The sequence below is a fragment of the Lasioglossum baleicum genome, chromosome 1 (assembly GCF_051020765.1).
Source record: "Lasioglossum baleicum chromosome 1, iyLasBale1, whole genome shotgun sequence".
NCBI lineage: Eukaryota > Metazoa > Arthropoda > Insecta > Hymenoptera > Halictidae > Lasioglossum > Lasioglossum baleicum.
Window position 1 is genome coordinate 11,748,676 of NC_134929.1, and position 17,560 is coordinate 11,766,235.

General features: G+C 39.8%; 2 protein-coding genes across 4 annotated transcripts; one reads left to right on the plus strand and one right to left on the minus strand.

Moving 5' to 3' along the window:
- The first annotated feature begins 1,974 nt into the window (after window positions 1-1,974).
- On the plus strand, window positions 1,975-16,354 carry LOC143207803 (SEC14-like protein 4). Of its 3 annotated transcripts, none has more exons than XM_076421606.1 (12): window positions 1,987-2,116; window positions 2,186-2,622; window positions 2,709-2,956; window positions 10,037-10,106; window positions 11,377-11,420; window positions 14,011-14,128; window positions 14,366-14,575; window positions 14,949-15,029; window positions 15,116-15,315; window positions 15,394-15,539; window positions 15,619-15,770; window positions 15,845-16,354. In XM_076421606.1, exons 3-12 carry the CDS (start codon window positions 2,906-2,908, stop codon window positions 15,952-15,954), a joined length of 1,182 nt encoding a protein of 393 aa, XP_076277721.1. In that variant the 5' UTR covers window positions 1,987-2,116; window positions 2,186-2,622; window positions 2,709-2,905; the 3' UTR covers window positions 15,955-16,354. The 3 variants fall into 3 exon arrangements, with proteins under 3 accessions (XP_076277712.1, XP_076277721.1, XP_076277730.1); XM_076421615.1 differs by having other exon boundaries at window positions 2,186-2,437; XM_076421597.1 differs by lacking the exon at window positions 2,186-2,622 and having other exon boundaries at window positions 1,975-2,116.
- Window positions 16,036-17,467, minus strand: LOC143207908 (thioredoxin domain-containing protein 17). The gene is made up of 4 exons (XM_076421811.1): window positions 17,307-17,467; window positions 16,896-17,197; window positions 16,685-16,766; window positions 16,036-16,590 (listed from the first exon to the last, which is right to left on the minus strand). The coding sequence occupies exons 2-4, from the start codon at window positions 17,035-17,037 to the stop codon at window positions 16,437-16,439; spliced, it is 378 nt and encodes a 125-aa protein (XP_076277926.1). The 5' UTR covers window positions 17,038-17,197; window positions 17,307-17,467; the 3' UTR covers window positions 16,036-16,436.
- Between the last annotated feature and the right edge of the window lie 93 nt (window positions 17,468-17,560).

A 17,560-nucleotide genomic window follows, 5' to 3' on the forward strand; every position in this document is an offset into this window, starting at 1 on the left:
TGCGAAGGGTTAACTTGCCGGTTGACAGGTGGATCGTATAGGCTAACCTTAAATAAAGGGTACTTACTTGAGACGTGTCGTACACTCGTAGGATCCTTGGCACCTCGTTACCGGTGACCGTGTTCCGTCGTACGTTGTATTTCCTTGGAAAAATGAGTGCCGGCAGTGGACGCCGATAACGTATCGTTTGCAGCGGATCTGCATTCTTCGATGCAGCGGCAACCAGCGGTAACGGTCGCATTGACCGCTTCCCTTCCCCTTGTTTCGAACACTAACCACTTCGAACAATGTTCCCGTTAACTGAATTCGAGGTGAACACTAGTGAACCACTCGCTACTTATCATCCTACGCCATGGCCAGGCAAGCGCGACGTCTCGAGCAGTCTCGAGTCTCGAGCAGTCTCGAGGCACGAGATCGATCGAGGTAGAATGCGGGCGACTGTCAATATTCGCCAGGTGAATTCGAGACCCTTCGCTAGATGGCTCCGCTAGTGCCGCGAAACCGGCAAGAGCACAAATATGCACACTCCCGTATAACGCGTCAAACATATATGTACATATTACATACTCGCAATCGCAATTAGATAGACCGCTCTTTCTTACTAAAGATAAACTATTAGATTCTTACACATGAAATGTCCGATTTTAGAATCTTACGAACCGTTTATATCAAGAAACATTGTAGCCTTTATTATTTGTAAGATAGGTTTGTGCATTTTACAAGCATTTTGAAAAATATGTTCAAACCCCCACCGGGGTTACTGAAACCTTTTATGCATATATGTATGTATGTATATGTACAGGGTGATTTTGGGAACTGGGACAAGTTATTGCTCTTTTTTAAGAAATAATAGAAATAAATGATACTGGAAAAATCATGTTTTTGTCAGAGTGAAAAAACACGACATTAGTTCTTATAATTCATATATCGAAAGTTTGGATTAGTACGTTCCTGAGACAAAATTTCAAATATCTTCTGAAGTATTGACATTTCGATGACTTTGGGTTAGTACTTTTATACGTATGGTAATAAAAGCGATTGATTGGTTTAACAAAAAATGCACCTGGCGGGTGCATCGGTGCATCCATATAAAAAATAAGGTCACAGGTAGTTAGGACGTATTATATGGCCTATGATTTGTTGTTGTATCATTTTTTTCTATCTTCACTTTAAAAAAAGCAGTAACGATCGTCTCAGTTTTCAGAATCACCCTATATATGTATATTCTTTTTCTGATACGACAGGTGGTGTCAGTTATCAAAATAATGTGCTCCGAATGACAGGGTCTGCCCTCGTTTTGGCCATGGAATTTTTCCTCCAAATTTTGCAGGCAACAGATGGATGCTATTTGAAAATCACGTAAAATGTAAAAAAACAGTTAGGTGTAATATACAGCACGAGAGTCTATTTCATTTGAGAGGGCTCCCCTCCCCGGAACGGTCTCTTATAATAGAATTATAGATATCTGTATAAATAAATCGGGTGTGCTCGGGGATCCTTGAAGTGATCGGAATCACGGCAACTCGAAGCTATAAAAAAAACTATTTCGCCGAGATGGATTCTGAGCCACGCGTACTTCGGTACCGGTCGCGAGTAGGTTAGGTTTTGCGAGCAAGCGACTGGTGTCGGGTAAATGGCGGCAAATCTCAATGCATTGCACACAGCGCACCGGGGGCGAGAGGATTATAAATCGTGAAGCAATGCCATGCTGCGGATTTACTCACAAATTGGCGCATGTTTTGCATTGTCCAATCCTACGCCGTATCGTCCCCAATGCACGTTGCATTCCGCGGAGGAGGAGGAGCTCATCTTTGCCGCTACACCGCGGTGGAGTGTACCCCGAGCTGTTCGATCGCCGATAATCGAGCTGCTGATTTTTCGTTTTGATATCCGCTGCCCCGTGGTCGGTTCACGGAGACGATTGTTGTGGAAGTGGTGGGGTGTCGCGGCAGCACACAAGCGGCGGCATCGAGAACACCGGCGAATAGAGTGGTGTCATTCTTTGGGCGCCCGATCACCGTGGCGCATTCAATTTTAGTGAGGGATTGGTCGTGGAACTGGAGCGCGGACGCGGTCAACGGCAAGAGACACCTGTTGCGCCATAGAGTAGAGTAGAGTAAGCCGGCTACCGTAATACCCCTGCTTCGAAACGCAACGAATTTTCTTAGGAATTATTCTTAAATAGGCTCGCGCAGTGAAGCGACAGGCACACATTTGTTTGCAAAGCAAGAATCGACCACCGACAACGCAGCGTGGTCTGTTTGCAAAGTGAAATAACCCTTGACGGGAACCGCCGACCGAGTGAAAGAAGCCTCGCGAATTACTATGGAACCAGTCATAGCCGTATCGTCCTTGCGTTAGGTTGTGCACCACGCTCGGTCCTCATTTTCTTATCGTTCCTCATTTCAAATTCGCTCGGTGCACATCTGTCGGGATCGTATGTATCGTATGGTATTTTTTCGGTTCTATCTTTTATTTGCCAGACAATTCGTTGAGTTTATTGTACTGTCCACAGTAGTATACGTCGGTAGCGTTATTATACATCGGTCGAAATTTCAATACTTCGATGTACTTAACTGATAGAAGATTGTAGTCGTAATTAAATGATCGCGCGATAATCGAGTATGTATCGATAAAGGCGGCGCTGCTATCACTCTTTTAATTCTGATTTCTTGAGATAATCACTCGTTCAAATTGCCTACCTGCAGACTTAAGAAAGAAGAACTGAATAGAGAAAGAGAGACGGTGCATGCGACAAACGCGAAAAACTGAGATATTGTGCGTCGATTAATCGCTGCGGAACAAAAGGATTATTAGCGACAAACAAGTGCCGCAAGTGCGGATGAGAGATCAATAGATCGATCGAGTGATCTTGTGAACTGGCAGTAACATACCGGAAGTGGCCATGTCGAAGTCATTGAAGTTGGAGGACGACCAATTTTTTGCGTTGAAAAAGGTGAGTCATGTTAACGTTCCGACAGTTGACATATATTACATGAATAGACAGAAAGTTAATTTATAGATAAAAATGCATTATATCATGGTGTGGATGGTCGATTTAAAGCACAATTATTAGTATGCCTAGGAAGTTAGGCGTGCAGTCAAAATTGGTGTGAAAAGTTGTTGCAGGATTAGCACAATTTCAAGGTTAACAAATGTGTGCTCGTCTTCGAAATGTTGCATCTTCTTCTATTCAAGTTTACTTTCAAAAGTTTACTAGCATTTGTGCTTGTCATTTCACTCGTACTGCAACTTTTGGCATCTTCCGAGGTTTGGTCTGTCTAAGAACCGCTTTAACTAGTCTTCTATTATTACTGTCCAAGATTTATATTATTCAGATGCTTCAAACGAAGTTTAATACGTTGAACGCATCGCCGCGGTGCATTAGGACCGGTGCAACGGCGCGGGGTGGGATACGGGATAAGCTATGGGAACCGGCGCGTAGCATAAACGAAAAGTCTGGTGCCGGTCTCTAGAGATCATTAAATATGTTTTGCATTTCCTAAACAATTAGTTATGATTACTTTTCATCGATATGTTTAATTAAAAATTGAATTGTTCAAATATCATTCTTAAAACTATTTTTTACTTTCTGTGAACAATAATGCTTACTTAGTGTCGGTGTTAATTTCTAGAACGTAAAAGGATGCTTCTCTGTGCAAAAAAGAATGAATAAGAAATATTTTAAATACATCTATACAACTATATAAATAAAAATCAAATGCTGTTCATTGGTAAGCGCATCACGTGAGAACGGCTGGACCGATTTGGCTAATTCTTTTTTTAAAATGTTCGTATTAGTCCGAACTAGGTTATAGGATAAGAAAAATTGGAAAAGTATTACGGAAAAATGGAAAATTCGGGAAAAACTAAGTGCTTTTAGAATCATATTTCAATACAACAAAAAAACGAACGTCGTAGCTTTTAATCAATATTTCAATAGAACGTCGCAGCTTTTAATCAATATTTCAATAGAAATTTACATTATCGACGTCTGTTTGCATTATCGACATTATAAACATTCGCCAGTTAGTTAATTTCGATTACAATTTATTACCACTAACCCTCTCGCGAGCGAGCAACAACTCCCCTCTAGTTGCGAATAGAAAAGTACTACCGTTATACTCGATTGTATTAGCTGTGTTTGTAGCAGTAAAACATAATTTATATTTAACACTAGATGGGTCAAAATAAGCCATTCGAAACTACACTACCGCCCATAAGTGTTTAGGCACTCCTCTTTCATGATAACTTTTTTAATATTGAACCATGCGATTTGAACTTTTTTGGGAAGCTAGAGCATTAGTTTACTACAGGATGTGAAAATAAATTTTTTCAAAAATTGCAATAGATCGGAATTGTAGAAAAAATACTAATAGTTGCACTTTCAACTTTTTTATGTAGGCCTATATTGAAAATTTAGAAAGTATGTTTTGTATATCTGTGCCAATTAAACATATTCTGAAAATTTCGTCAAAATCGGTCGACGTTGCAATGGTGAAAATTGCAATTTTTTACGATTTTCGGCCTGTAACTGCAATAAATCTAAGGATTCTTACATCTTTCAATGCCTGTCGTTTACAGTGCATATAATTGACACAGACCTGCAAAATGCACTTTTTAAATTTTCAATATAGGCCAACATAAAAAAGTTGTAAAATGCAACTTTTAGTATTTTTTCTACAATTCCGAGCAATTGTAATTTTTGAAAAAATTTCTTTTCACATTCTGTAGTAAAGTAATTGCTCTGGCTTCCCAAAAAAGTTCAAATCGTATAGTAGTGTACATACGCTTACCACTGCTAAAATATGAACATTATAAATGTCCTCAACAACACGCTTACGGGTTAACAGAGTCATTTTGCGACATAAATATTCTTCGATAGCAGAAATTAAATATTTGATGAGTGCAAACAATACCGCCTTCAGTTCTTCGCAAGTACAATGTCTGCACTTTAGATACCGCGTAAAAGAGTTTGCATAGCAACCGCGGTCGTCGATGTTTCAATAGAGGGGCCTCGGAAGATGTTTGAACTTGATTAAAAACAAATGGTGCTTTCTTTATTGACACAGTTAATATGTTTATGTAGTGGCATTTCGCGTTAATAAATCTCTTCCATTTTTTGGCCGCACTGCCAATTACCAGATGAACTTTAAAGACTTGATTGACTCGATTCTTTTATTCCACTTAGCGTCTCTTTGTTTTTGCATTCGCATGCGGAGCGAGCATTTGTTTTGCAATTCAGCTCGCAAGAACACAAGACGATTTGCAGTTTCCACTTTACATACAAAATTCCGTGACTTCGATAAACAACGAGCACAAGATTGCGTTACGTATCGAGCATTTAAAATCATTTCCGCGGCTGATTTGAATAAGTCTTGGAAACCATCACATCGCGTCAAACGATAAAGTTCGCGTGATGATGTAGCATCTCTTCATCATTTCCCCGGTGTCCGTTCAGAATACGCGAAGTCTAGACAACGAGGAAATGCCTCCGGGACAAGAGAAAATTCGTTTTCGAGCTCTCGGCAAGACTATATCGTACGCGGAACGAACGAGTGGCGGAAAACCTCGTCCCCGATGCGTTACAAACGCAACGAGCAGCATGGAACATCCCGTTTTGCGTCATTTGAATACAAAAAAGGAAGATACTCTTGATGCAACATAAATTAATTAATTGTAATGGTTGCATGAATTGCAATGGTTGCATGAATTGCAATCCTCGAATAAAGTTTTCCCAAATGACGCGTGCTTTCAATAGATTGTACAGCTTTGTATATGTATAGATAGGATTTCAGTACATATATCTAACCCGCGCGCTTCACGAATTAACTCCCGCTTCCGGGAAAGTAAATTGGAAACGTCGAACAACATTTTCCCAAGCGACGCATGTAGTTTTTGTATTAATCATATTTCCGATAAACGAAGTGTTACGCAAATCAATGCTGTCTCGTGCATTTAACGTTTTCCTCCGAGAGGAATCATCGACTGTCGGTGGTCGAACGCCAAATAATTGACCGTATCTTGTGCAAGCGAGGATTTGTGGATACGGGGAGGCACACGTATTAATTACGAGCTCGTTTATCTACTTCTATTTTAGTTAAATCGTGATTACAATTTCACTTTAATGATCGGTTAGAGGCGGTCGCCGGTTGTTCGATCATCTTTTCCCAGGCGGCCGCGAGCGATGATCCCAGGCAACAACGCGTCTTGACGCGGCTTTCGTCGTCGAGGGGAAGAGAACGTGTGATTACCCGGAAGATTTCTCCCGTTGATAATCACTTTATCATCACGACGGAACGCCTTTCGTCGCGGTGATTTCTTCCTAGTAACGAACGTCCGGACGTGCGGCGATTTCGAGCTGGGCCCGCGTTTTTTGCCAGCGCACTGCTGCCACGCGAGACAGACGATTTTCTACGATGTTTTTTTCTACAACCGGAGATCGAAAGGGAACGGTTTCTACAAGTAAAACGGCACTTTCTTTACCCTGTTACACTACCACACGCGACGCTCTGCACCGCGCCGGCTGAAGATTAACCGCGGTCGTTGGCACACATCGTAGATTTCGAACGGCACCTATCCGATGTGCCTACGGGTCGCATCATCTATGTACTCACTAGATTCTACCGTACGCAGTGCTGGATTAACCAATGAGCAAACTAAGCACGTGCTTAGAGCATCGGGAGAATAGCACCATAGAAATTTTCTCAATTTTACATCTTTCACATAGTAAGGGTCACCTGTACAATGAATGAACAATTAAGCTGCATGTACGTTGAAATTAGTATTTTAAAAGAAGATTTTTAAGCTTCCTCTTGGTACAGACTTCCGACAGATCAAGTAAGATTACTTCGTTAATATACGTAAATCACGTTGTGATGTCTGAATAAACATAGCTGTCAACATGGAATTTAAAAAATTCTGTTAGAAATTGGTTAGAAATGAACTTTGCAGGCATCAAGTGGGTGGTTTAATTATTAGATTGGAACATAAATGTCGTGATTTTAACAGTTTAGTTGTGAGTCGTTACAAATGCTCAGAACTGTGAATGACAAGAAGCCACTTATCAGAGACAATAGCCAGACACACAATGATCAGAGATTGTAGAATTGAATGAACATAATTCTGCACCTTGTTCATAAATCAACAAATATACATAGTGAGAGAATACATTTGTAGGATCAGTAATTACTACTGAATATATATTGCTCGTTCGTCAACGTAAACAGTTTGCTCAAAAGGGAAACGTTCGGTGTAAAAAACGAATAAAAGACTATAATATTGTAAACGATTGATTTCGCAATTATTATTTGCTTAACCCGTTTCTTAACCCGATGCGCGTAGATTATAATTTGCTCGACAAGCGATAAAATACTTGCGTGCAATATAGCGTTCGACGAAAGTGAAACATCATGATGCGACGAAAGAGTTCAAGGGTTTCTAGGAATACTGTTAACCTCTCGGAATAATGAATGACGATTTTAGTACGTTCTGGTGAGTGATTGACGCGTTGACCCTCATACGAATTTTATGCTTTCCACATATCGAATACTTTAAATAACATTCATTTTTTCAACCGTTCTATACTTTCACTTCACGCTGTTATCTACTCGCGTCACTGAACAAATTTTTATGGGATGCCATTCATTTCATCGATCATTGGCATTTTCAGTAGCAATCAACATGTTAACGTTGCATCAACGTAATGCGTCAGTTTAACAGATCGTCGCCATCGTACGTATTCATTTTTTAGCAATACGTGTTGACGCGGATCGGTAATATGTAATGACATGCAATAGTTCTGGTACTCAGTTTGTTAAATATAATGTTTATAGGAGTATTCTAAGGTGTCCTTTTTCTGTGTTTTCCCTCGGATTTCGTTTCCTTAACGAGCCGGGAATGAAAACGCTAAGAGAGTACGCCTATAATTACTGCAATTATCGTAGACCTGTAACGATCCCGCAAGAAGAGACGAGCGGCCGAGTGGCGAGTGTGTCCCGCGCGACATCGGTGTCGATTTTTAAGGAAACAGAACCGGTTTGCCGATCTATGAGGTAATCGTTGCGTATGGTGGCCCGATCTTCTCAACTTTGCATTTCCCTTTTTTCTGTCCTGCTGGATCATTTCTTTCAAGCCTCGGTCGATTCGCGTTTGCCACGCGAAATGCTCGTTCGATACGGTCTTGCGAAAGAATCGCGTTAACGAATTCAGCTTTTTATACTCTTTTGCGTCTTTTTTTGTGGTGATTAATCGCGGAAACGGCATCCAAGCGCCGCAATACACCGTTAGACACTGTGTGTTTCGGGTACCGATAACCGGATCGGTGTGACCTGGCGAAAAATTCACGTGAAAGTATACGCCGCGCTGCGCGCTGGTGGGTTTTGCAAACGTCGCGAAAGCAGCGTTTTTCTTTCGGATCGTTAGACCGGCGCGTCGGAACAGCTCGTTGAAAAACGATTTGCCCCCAGTGGCAAAGCGGGTAGAAGCGTTTGCGGAGCGGAGCCAGGCTTTCCGTGCACGCGAATTGTGCAAGATCGTGGAAAACGCTGTGCTCAAACCACGTTTGTAACTGTACCGTGCAATAAACGTAGCTCGGATGCATGCAACTATGTAGGAAGCGCTATGAACAATACCGCAGCTGAATCGTTCGTGCTACTTCTCCATATCGAGAAAAAAAGTGAAACATTCTCTCGGGACAAGAATTGAAAATTGTTTGTGGTCTGTTGATCTACTTGTAGCGTTGGCCGAGTCTGCATATAATGCGGAGTTTCTTTGAACTGATCTTCTACAATCTATCGAATAATTTGTAGAAGAATGGCTGCGATTACGTCTTGGTACAGTTGCTGGACGAATTCGCAAAATTACGGAAATTTATGTTATTTTAGAGAAAATACTACCTATTTTGAACCAATTAATACGTCTAACTCTTAAAACATCTATTATAGCCGAAGACGAATTGATCCGTTATTGCAGAAGTAAAATTATCAAAGGAAAATGAGATGATATGTTATGCTAGTATCTATCTACTACTACAGGTAACTACTGGGTTGTAACGTAAATTCTTTGTTTCCTACTATGTAGTGGATAGTGTTCGCATACTCCTGCATACAGTTGGATTTGTTGAAACTGTATTGTTTATTTATGAGTTTATTCAATGCGTCAGCAGCACGACGCGACGCCAAGTATAATAATATTGTTTGAGCCGCCATGTTCATCTTCCTCGTCACTCTCCATTTCTTTCGCCGTGTGTGGCGCTAACACTGAATTATCATATGATCGGTTAACTCGTCAACAACTGGTTCCTTTTTGTGTCACGTACGAACCACTGAATAATTTCATCATCTGAAAGTCTTACTAGTGGATTATTTAATAATATCTGAAGTTATTTCACTCGAAACCTCTGACAGATTTTTCTACTGTGGTACAGTAAGTAAATACTGCTCGATACACGCTCCCCCTTTGTGAACTTGACCGAGCTTTGATTCACGAACCACAAAAACTGCCCGCGATACAATCAAGATTTACAGCCGATTCAGACCGAGCACAAAAATGCCGGATACATTTTTAATGCTTGCGTTGCATCATGGGAATGTGTACAACGATGCGTGGGGTGTAATTTTGTTGCTCATAATAATAATCGAGAAAATGTTGAAAGGATTTTTCGGTTATTTTTGTCTTGCCTGCTCCCAATCGTAGCGTCGGTGGGTCGTTGAAATTCTTCTGATTAAAATAAGTACTAACACGACTAGTTTTATAGATATAGTATAAAAGTTTTATAAAAATAGTAGAAAATAACTAAGTGAAGGATTGCTATGTATGAAGTCTACAAAGAAAGACCATTATACGTCATGTTTGGATTCATTTTAATCGGAAGGATCTGAACAATCCACTGGTACCAAAGAGGAGGTAAGACAAAAATGAAGGAATTTGAAATTTTCTCTGTCTGCACATGTATTTGCTTAAGAGTCGAAGAATACATTCGACGACGGGAACTCGGTCGCACAGCTCGAGTAATATCTGAAAATTTTGGTTTCAGTTTCGACAGTCGGTGGAGGATATTCTGCAGCCGCATCACGACAATTACTTTCTAGTGCGCTGGCTCCGAGGTACGAACGCTTAAGATTCACCGCAATAGTTTATACAATTGCCCAACGGAACACGCGTTAAATGCGTGCTCGCCGCGTCGAGTCGTTGTGTCGTGTCAAAAACTCTCTCGATCGCTCGCGACGATCTGTTTCTCGCAAAGACCGACGACGAGCGATCGCCGCGATGCCCTTATCGCACGTACCGTGAAAAAATTTGCCAATGATCACATCGTAAGGACGTACGGTTGGTACAAGTATTCGCTACGTTCGAATAATAGCAAATAGCCGCGGCGTTCAAAGATCAACTACAGTAGGAAATATGGCCTGCATAATCACAGGAGTGTTGAACCGAAATCCTCTTAAATGCGAATACTTAGTCGACGTCAGTTCGTTTAATATTTGGCATTCGTCGAACACAAAGCTATCCGAACGCGTTACGTAATCGTGTGCATGTTTCGCCGTTTACACTGCCATCCAAAAGTATCCGGGCACTTATGCATGTGTTTGCAGGCATCGCTGAAACACGCTACAAATGTCGCTCTTTTTCTGACGTTGTGACATACATAGACTGCGGATCTTTATGAAAAATAAAAATGTTCTGCGTCGATTGTGGGTGCTTTTATTTAAATAATTTTAAGAAGATATGTAGTACTCCTAGATAAATCCGCAGACTATTCAGAATCTTATGCAAATTCTCATTTTCCCTAATTACTTCATAAAAATCTGAAGAAGGAAAAAGTGACAGGTAGAATGTACTAAATGTCCTCACGACCTGCGAACTACGAGAGGACGAAAGCAGTAATATCATAAATTTCAACTTCTCCGAATATTTTACTGATTTTATTTGATTCTTGTGGTCGCTGATTGGCGACCGACGTGTGAATACACGTTTCTTTCACGCGGAGTGTACACGAATAAGGCCATGAAAAATGAGGGTAGAGAAATAAACGAGTGAAATGCAATTCGGATGGTTAATGATTTCAGAGACATTGCATAATATCAAGAAACCTGTATGGTGAAAATAAACCTTCGCGTTTTTTTTATCTCCGTTAAAATCCAAAGCAAATTGGATAAAACAATAAAATGTGTTCCATGCTGAACTTTGGAGCATTCTCGGAAAGAGAACGTACTCTGCTTTCATCATATCGAATCACGATAGGTTATCGATTGAATCGACTGATCGATGTAGTTGCCTTTTAATTAGAATACTTTTGGTTATCCTAATTAATGATGTTTCGATAAGGGTGTTTAATTGACGTGTTGATCTTTACATAAATTAACTGTTTTTCAGCTCGAAAATGGGATGTTGCCGCTGCGGAGAAGATGCTACGGGACGTAAGTATGCTACTCGAATGGGTGATCCGCATGCCTCCGTTTCATAACAATTGCGTATGAACGCATCGTCTATTATGTATTCTGTTAAACGGCGAAGCAAAGTAGCGATTCGGTACAATGGCCTCCGCTTTCGAAAAAATCTTGGGCAATCCCTCGAAAGAAAAGCACTTAGCATGCGAGGACGAAAGCAGTCCCGTTTTTCAAATCACCAACAATTACGTAAACTTGCCATTTGAAGATAGAGTTGCTCGTAGTCAGAAAGACCAGCAAAACTAACTAAAGACATATCTAATAGATTATATCCTTCATTTTTTCCATAGGTACGTAGATAAAACCTAAATAACGAGGTCCTTATACAATCAGCGTAGCGTTCCAATTTCTTTAATCCTAGATAACTATCCTTTCATATAAACGACGATCAGAATACTTTATAAATAAATAATAAATCAGTAGGTATAATGTCTTCGGCCTATTTCGTTACGAGATAAAACATCTTGCTCGTTAAATAAGAAGAATCCAAGTATATTCTTGTCTTTCGTTGACGTCATCATTTTAACGACTACTCAGTAATAACTAGGCACTAGATTGTCGCTTTTCATGCAAAATAAAATTTGTCTGCATCAACTGAAAGGTACAGAAGGTACGTAGACGTTACTATCATTCCTTAATTCATGTAGTCATTTTTGTCTGAAATGCATAAGTCCACAGTCTAGTTTACGAGTGTATAAAAATCGCAGCTCAGTGAAAACATTCCTCGCTAAAAGATAATAATTTTGAATAGAAAGAATATAGAAATACGCTATTACCGTATCGGTACACGTAGTCGAGCATGTTCTGCACGATCTACGAGATACGTGGAGCAGTTCCAGAACTAATAATTTGCGAATGATTCCGAAAGAGTCGGCCGGTGCAGAAATGTTGCAACAGCCGCGGAACTTTCGTGAAAGGCTGCATGTTTTCGTAGCCTAGGATCCTTGTCTCGAAACGTACAGCTACAGACATAATTGCCAAGGAGTTGCATGTCCGAAGCGTTAAACTATTACGTTGATCAGTCATCAGCCTTTCTCGCTGCGCTTCGCGGATACAAGCGACCGAGAAAGTCCTGTGAAACACGTTTCTCATCCCGGTCACGGTTATTCTTTGAAATTTCGCTGGGATTACCCGCGGGCCGACAGCAAAATCAGCTGCAAAACGATTCTGTACAATCCACAATCCCAGAAACTAGGCATTAGCAGGGAAACATTTAGTTGCGAAAAACAATCTAACAAGTCTGAGCAGTTTAATAAACAGAACAAAAATTACCCTTTCACATTTCCGTAGCAAAAAATTATAAATCTATGCCAGTTATCGTGTCTTCCACATATTAGTGACACGGCAGTGCACTGTGTAATGTGGACATTAATACCACAAAGAGTCAATATTAGATCATATCGAATTGGTAAATGGAAATCAATTTTGTTTTGCTAGCAACGTAGTGGAAAGATGAATTTGTGTTTATATCGTGTTGAATAATTATCAGTATATTTAAATTAGACCACAGCGGCCTCAATAACGCAATCGAGAGCTAAAGACACACATCGGCGTTAGATAAATCTTGATCTCCTTTCTATTAATTTTTCTATTGATTAAAAGCAGAACGAAGCTGCGTTAGGTTTTATCGATTTTGTATGATTTTTATGATAAATGCATAAAGTGGTTTATACCGGAAACAATTCGCCAGTGTTTCATGGCTTCTGGGCACAGCGCGAAAGAAATTTTGCGTCAGCGTCGTAATTGAGTGTTAAATCAATCGAGCAGTTCATTCTCACAGCCGTGAAAGGCTGGAGATCGTAAAAATGGATGCTGCCGGAGACAGCATTCAATTTGCACCGTGACTCAAAAAGCCGCGGAGAGAGTAAAACGAATTGTTTAGACTGCAAATCGTGCAGTGGCTTATTGTTTGCCAATTACTGAGCCCACTTTCGGTTCGAAGCGGCGACACTTTTTAGCGGCACGATGGAAAAATGGAAATTATGCTCTTCCGGTGTTTCTGTAGTCCAAAGAACAGGTTTCTATTTCTGAGACTCTTTGTGTTTCTTAACGTGCTCGGGGGAAACGTCTTAAGCAATTGTTCGTTTACGGCTCCTTTCTTCGTAATATTTGAAGAGTTAATAGCCTGTTTGAGCTTTTTCATTTTCGAAATCTACAATTCTTTTTAATAGGTCGGTTTTTATGAGAATTGAACGAATTACGATAGGTCAACCAGTAAAAAAGATGTATGCAGAAATCAGATAGATTGCGAAAGAGAAAACACGATACTCGGCAGCCGCTGCAGTAGTGCTACAGAGTGTCGTATCGCATGGTTGTCGATTTCGATGATTAACGAACCGTGGAAAAATATAGAGGATTTCCTAGACCAGATCAGCGACGCAACACGATCGTTGACAATAACACTCTCTTGACCGACAGAATCCCGGATATTGCAACAAATATGTTGCAACCGCATTCCCCTTACCCTGAATCTTTTTTTTAAGATTGTTCTGCAATCAATAGTTTATAGTACTTTGAAAAGATGGTGGTTACAGATTTCTAACAATTTTTTGTGGAACAGTCTATGGAATGGCGGAGGCAATGGGATGTGGAGAAATTGTCGGAATGGAATGCTCCCCAAATTTTGGAGGCCTATCTGCCCCACGGTCACAGCGGTTTCGACAAAGATGGTGCCCCAGGTACCGTGCAAAAATATTAATACTTAAACATTGAGTTGTATGCCCCCATTTAAAAAAAAAAACAGGAATCAATCAAAAAACAATCGACCCTATTAAATATTCTGCCAAGTTTCAAATGTAATCAGAATTGTATTAAATTTTCATAAAGACTATAATTAGAATTTTCATAAATGCATAAAATCCTCGTACTATCAATAATCGAAGCTAACGAAGGATTTACATTGTTGAAATGTGCAGTGATCGTGGTGTACTTCGACGCGCTCGACTTATACGGAATACTGCACGTGGTCCCGCGAAGGGACATGATCAAAGTCACCATAAAATACTTGGAGGAGTATCTGAAACTCTGTCGTGAACAGATGCAGAAGCACGGTCCAGCAGCCGGACAAGTGGTGGTGATCTTCGACATGCAGGGGTTCAATTTGAGGCAGTACCTTTGGCGACCAGGTGAAACCATAATCAACCACGCTATCACCCGTTTTGTAAAACCTTTCAAATTACGGTTAGGAAATCCTCATTTCTGGGATCAGCATCTTTCATCGGTTTACCAAAAAAATCCACGAAATTATTACATAAGATAAGGAACACTATTTTCCGCGAAAAATTATCACTCGAGGAATTACCTAACACTAGGGTTTTATAGTAATGCTAATAATCCTTTCGCGTCTGGTTTTTTACATACGCTCAACATTGCAGCAGCAAGATAAATACAAACAGTTGCATAACACGCCTATCACCTGGATGTGATCGATTCAGAACTTGTTCCGTATCGGTTCTCGTATCGTAACTGTTTAGAATGTCTACCATTTTCACTTTTCAGCTGGCGAAGTGGTCATCACATTGCTGCAGATGTATGAAGCCAATTACCCTGAGATCTTGAAGACCTGTTATATCATTAATGGTGTGTATCATTAGGACGCAACTTTCTCAACGAGTGCTTGACCTTGCGGATGCTGATGCTTGTTTCTTTTTTTCTTTTTTATGCAGCTCCGAAAGTATTCGCGTTCGCATTTTCGGTGGCGAAGAAGTTCATGAACGAGTACACTTTATCGAAAATTCAGATACACAAGGCCGATCCTTCGAAATGGCAAGCGGCGATATTCAGTAATGTCGCGAGGGACCAAGTGCCTGCCTTCTTTGGGGGAACCTTGAAGGATCCAGATGGAAACCCGAAGCTCGGCACGAAGGTGCAATAATTTACCGAATTTACTTCAAGCTGTTGCGTCTGCTAGAATTGAATTCATGTAGATTTGAATTTTATCCAGATTCGTTTGGGTGGTAAGGTCCCGAAAGAGATGTACGTGAACAATATAGAGAAAGATAGACAGACTGATTTCACAACGGTGACGATACGGAAAGGTGGGAAACTGGAGCTTGATATGCATGCGTCAGAAATGGGATCATTGCTGAGGTATGCAATCATAGAAAATTAACATACCACTTGACAAGCATTGAAACTGCATTGAACGCGTCGCATTGTTTAAACATAGCTGGGAATTCCGATCCGATGATCATGATATTAAATTTGGTATCCTGAAGAAGGATACTGATGGCTCGAAGAAAGAGATTATACCAGTTCGACGAGTAGCTGCTCATCAGTTAGATGAAATTGGAATCCTCAATTGCGAAGTACCTGCCACCTGTAGGTTCACGTTCCTATAGTCATAGTCGATGAACGTATGCGCTAGTAGTAACGCATCTGTGATTCTGTTTTAGATTCCATCATTTTTGATAACAGTTACAGCCTTTTGAGGAACAAAAAAATTCATTATTCCGTGCGGGTGATACCGCCGTCGGACTCGCAAGAACTAACACAGGCTTCATGATGAACTGGAACCAGAAAGGAACGACATCAACGAGTACATTCCCTGAAGAATTGTTAGTACACGATAGAAAACAATTTCACGTTTTGTTTTTTTAATAACATTATTATCTAAGTAGGAAAAATACATTCGTTATACAAGAGAATTTTACAAATTTTATACAAATAACTCATTTGCTCATTCTTTAAAACTATGTTTTGTATGTATCGTTTCCTCCCATTTCGCAACTGTATTAAAAGCTTAACTTTTTTTATCTCTACTGGTTGTAAATGTTATTATAGTGTAAATGTAGGGTGCTTATACATGCATTATTGTACGGTCTGTACTATTTGTATAAAAAAAAGGATAGGATATTCTATTGAGGTTTTGTAAGAATAAAAAAAAATGATTTTAAGATAAACAATTCTGGATGTGGTATTTATCTTTGGCAACTTACGGGACTGCTTGCCTTAGATCTTGTTAGTGCAGCGAAGCTGTACTATTATTTAATCTTCATCGGTGAGTAACATTTCGATGAGGTCAACTTCCAAGCACTGGTCACCTTCCAGACGCTTTTGCGTATCCCATCTTGCCAATGTTGGTAGTACTTTCAACTTGGTGGTAGAATTTTTTCGGAATGGACAGTTCAAGTCTTTCCAGCTAAAATAAAAGAAGTAAATAGCAATTTGTTTTATCTCTATGAACATATGGAATATGTGTATTATTGTGTGATTAAAAAAACACTGTTACTTACAATGCACGATCTCCAACTTGTACAGTAACTAAATGTACAGTTTCTGGAGCTGTTTTAAATCCTTGTTCTATGAAAGGTTCCGCTATGATAAAAACAAAAATATATATATAAAAGATTGTTAATATAGATAAAAAGCAATTCAACAGAAATATCGCATTTAGGTTATATACGAGAGACAAATGACTATATATTTATATTTAAATATTGTTACCTTCAACACAATCGGGACACCAACTTTTTCCATCGGGAAGTTTCGTACCACTATAAAGCACGTAAACCGGTTCGGAAGGTTTAAAGTTTTCCATGAATTTGAAGAAGCTTTCGTATCCTTGTACACTGTGACGCACAACCATCTTTTGTTCCTTTATTTCTTTCTCCTTGTTGACGGTGCAGTTTCGAGTTTCGAACCTGATTTCCCGTTTTTATACTAAATACACGTTGATGTATAAAAACTTCTTATCAGCTATAAAATGGCAACATCCACGAGGAAGGTATTTTTGGTGGATAATGACTCTGTTGATAAGGTAACACTTTAAGAATTTATCGAGCTTCGTGTAATTGATATTGGCTCGATCAATTGAAAATTTTATTTGGCAAAAATAAAAACGACCTTATACTGAACCTTTTACATTGACACATGACATTTTAAATGTTCGGTTGTGATTCCCATTGCATGTTATGTGTAGGAGGATGCAATAATGGTCACAGGCGATTTAAAATGATATGTATTCCTGGACAAAGGTTAACGAGTTAGGATGCTGTAAAATTAGTCTTCAAAAGGTCGAACTTTTCATTTTCTAGAAGCAGAACCATTAGATTGACTTCTTTAAAAGAATTTTTCTCTAGACAGTTTTTAAAACAGTAGATAATATCTTT

Bases quoted from the DNA above. Each gene is read 5' to 3' on its own strand.
- LOC143207803 (XM_076421597.1), top strand. From the start codon at position 2,906: ATGTCGAAGTCATTGAAGTTGGAGGACGACCAATTTTTTGCGTTGAAA. The intron at 10,107-11,376 runs GTACGAACGCTT...ACTGTTTTTCAG, and splicing joins TCTAGTGCGCTGGCTCCGAG to CTCGAAAATGGGATGTTGCC. The intron at 15,771-15,844 runs GTAGGTTCACGT...ATTCTGTTTTAG, and splicing joins TTGCGAAGTACCTGCCACCT to ATTCCATCATTTTTGATAAC.
- LOC143207908 (XM_076421811.1), bottom strand. From the start codon at position 17,037: ATGGTTGTGCGTCACAGTGTACAAGGATACGAAAGCTTCTTCAAATTC. The intron at 16,767-16,895 runs GTAACAATATTT...TTTTTATCATAG, and splicing joins GTGTCCCGATTGTGTTGAAG to CGGAACCTTTCATAGAACAA. The intron at 16,591-16,684 runs GTAAGTAACAGT...CTTTTATTTTAG, and splicing joins CAAGTTGGAGATCGTGCATT to CTGGAAAGACTTGAACTGTC.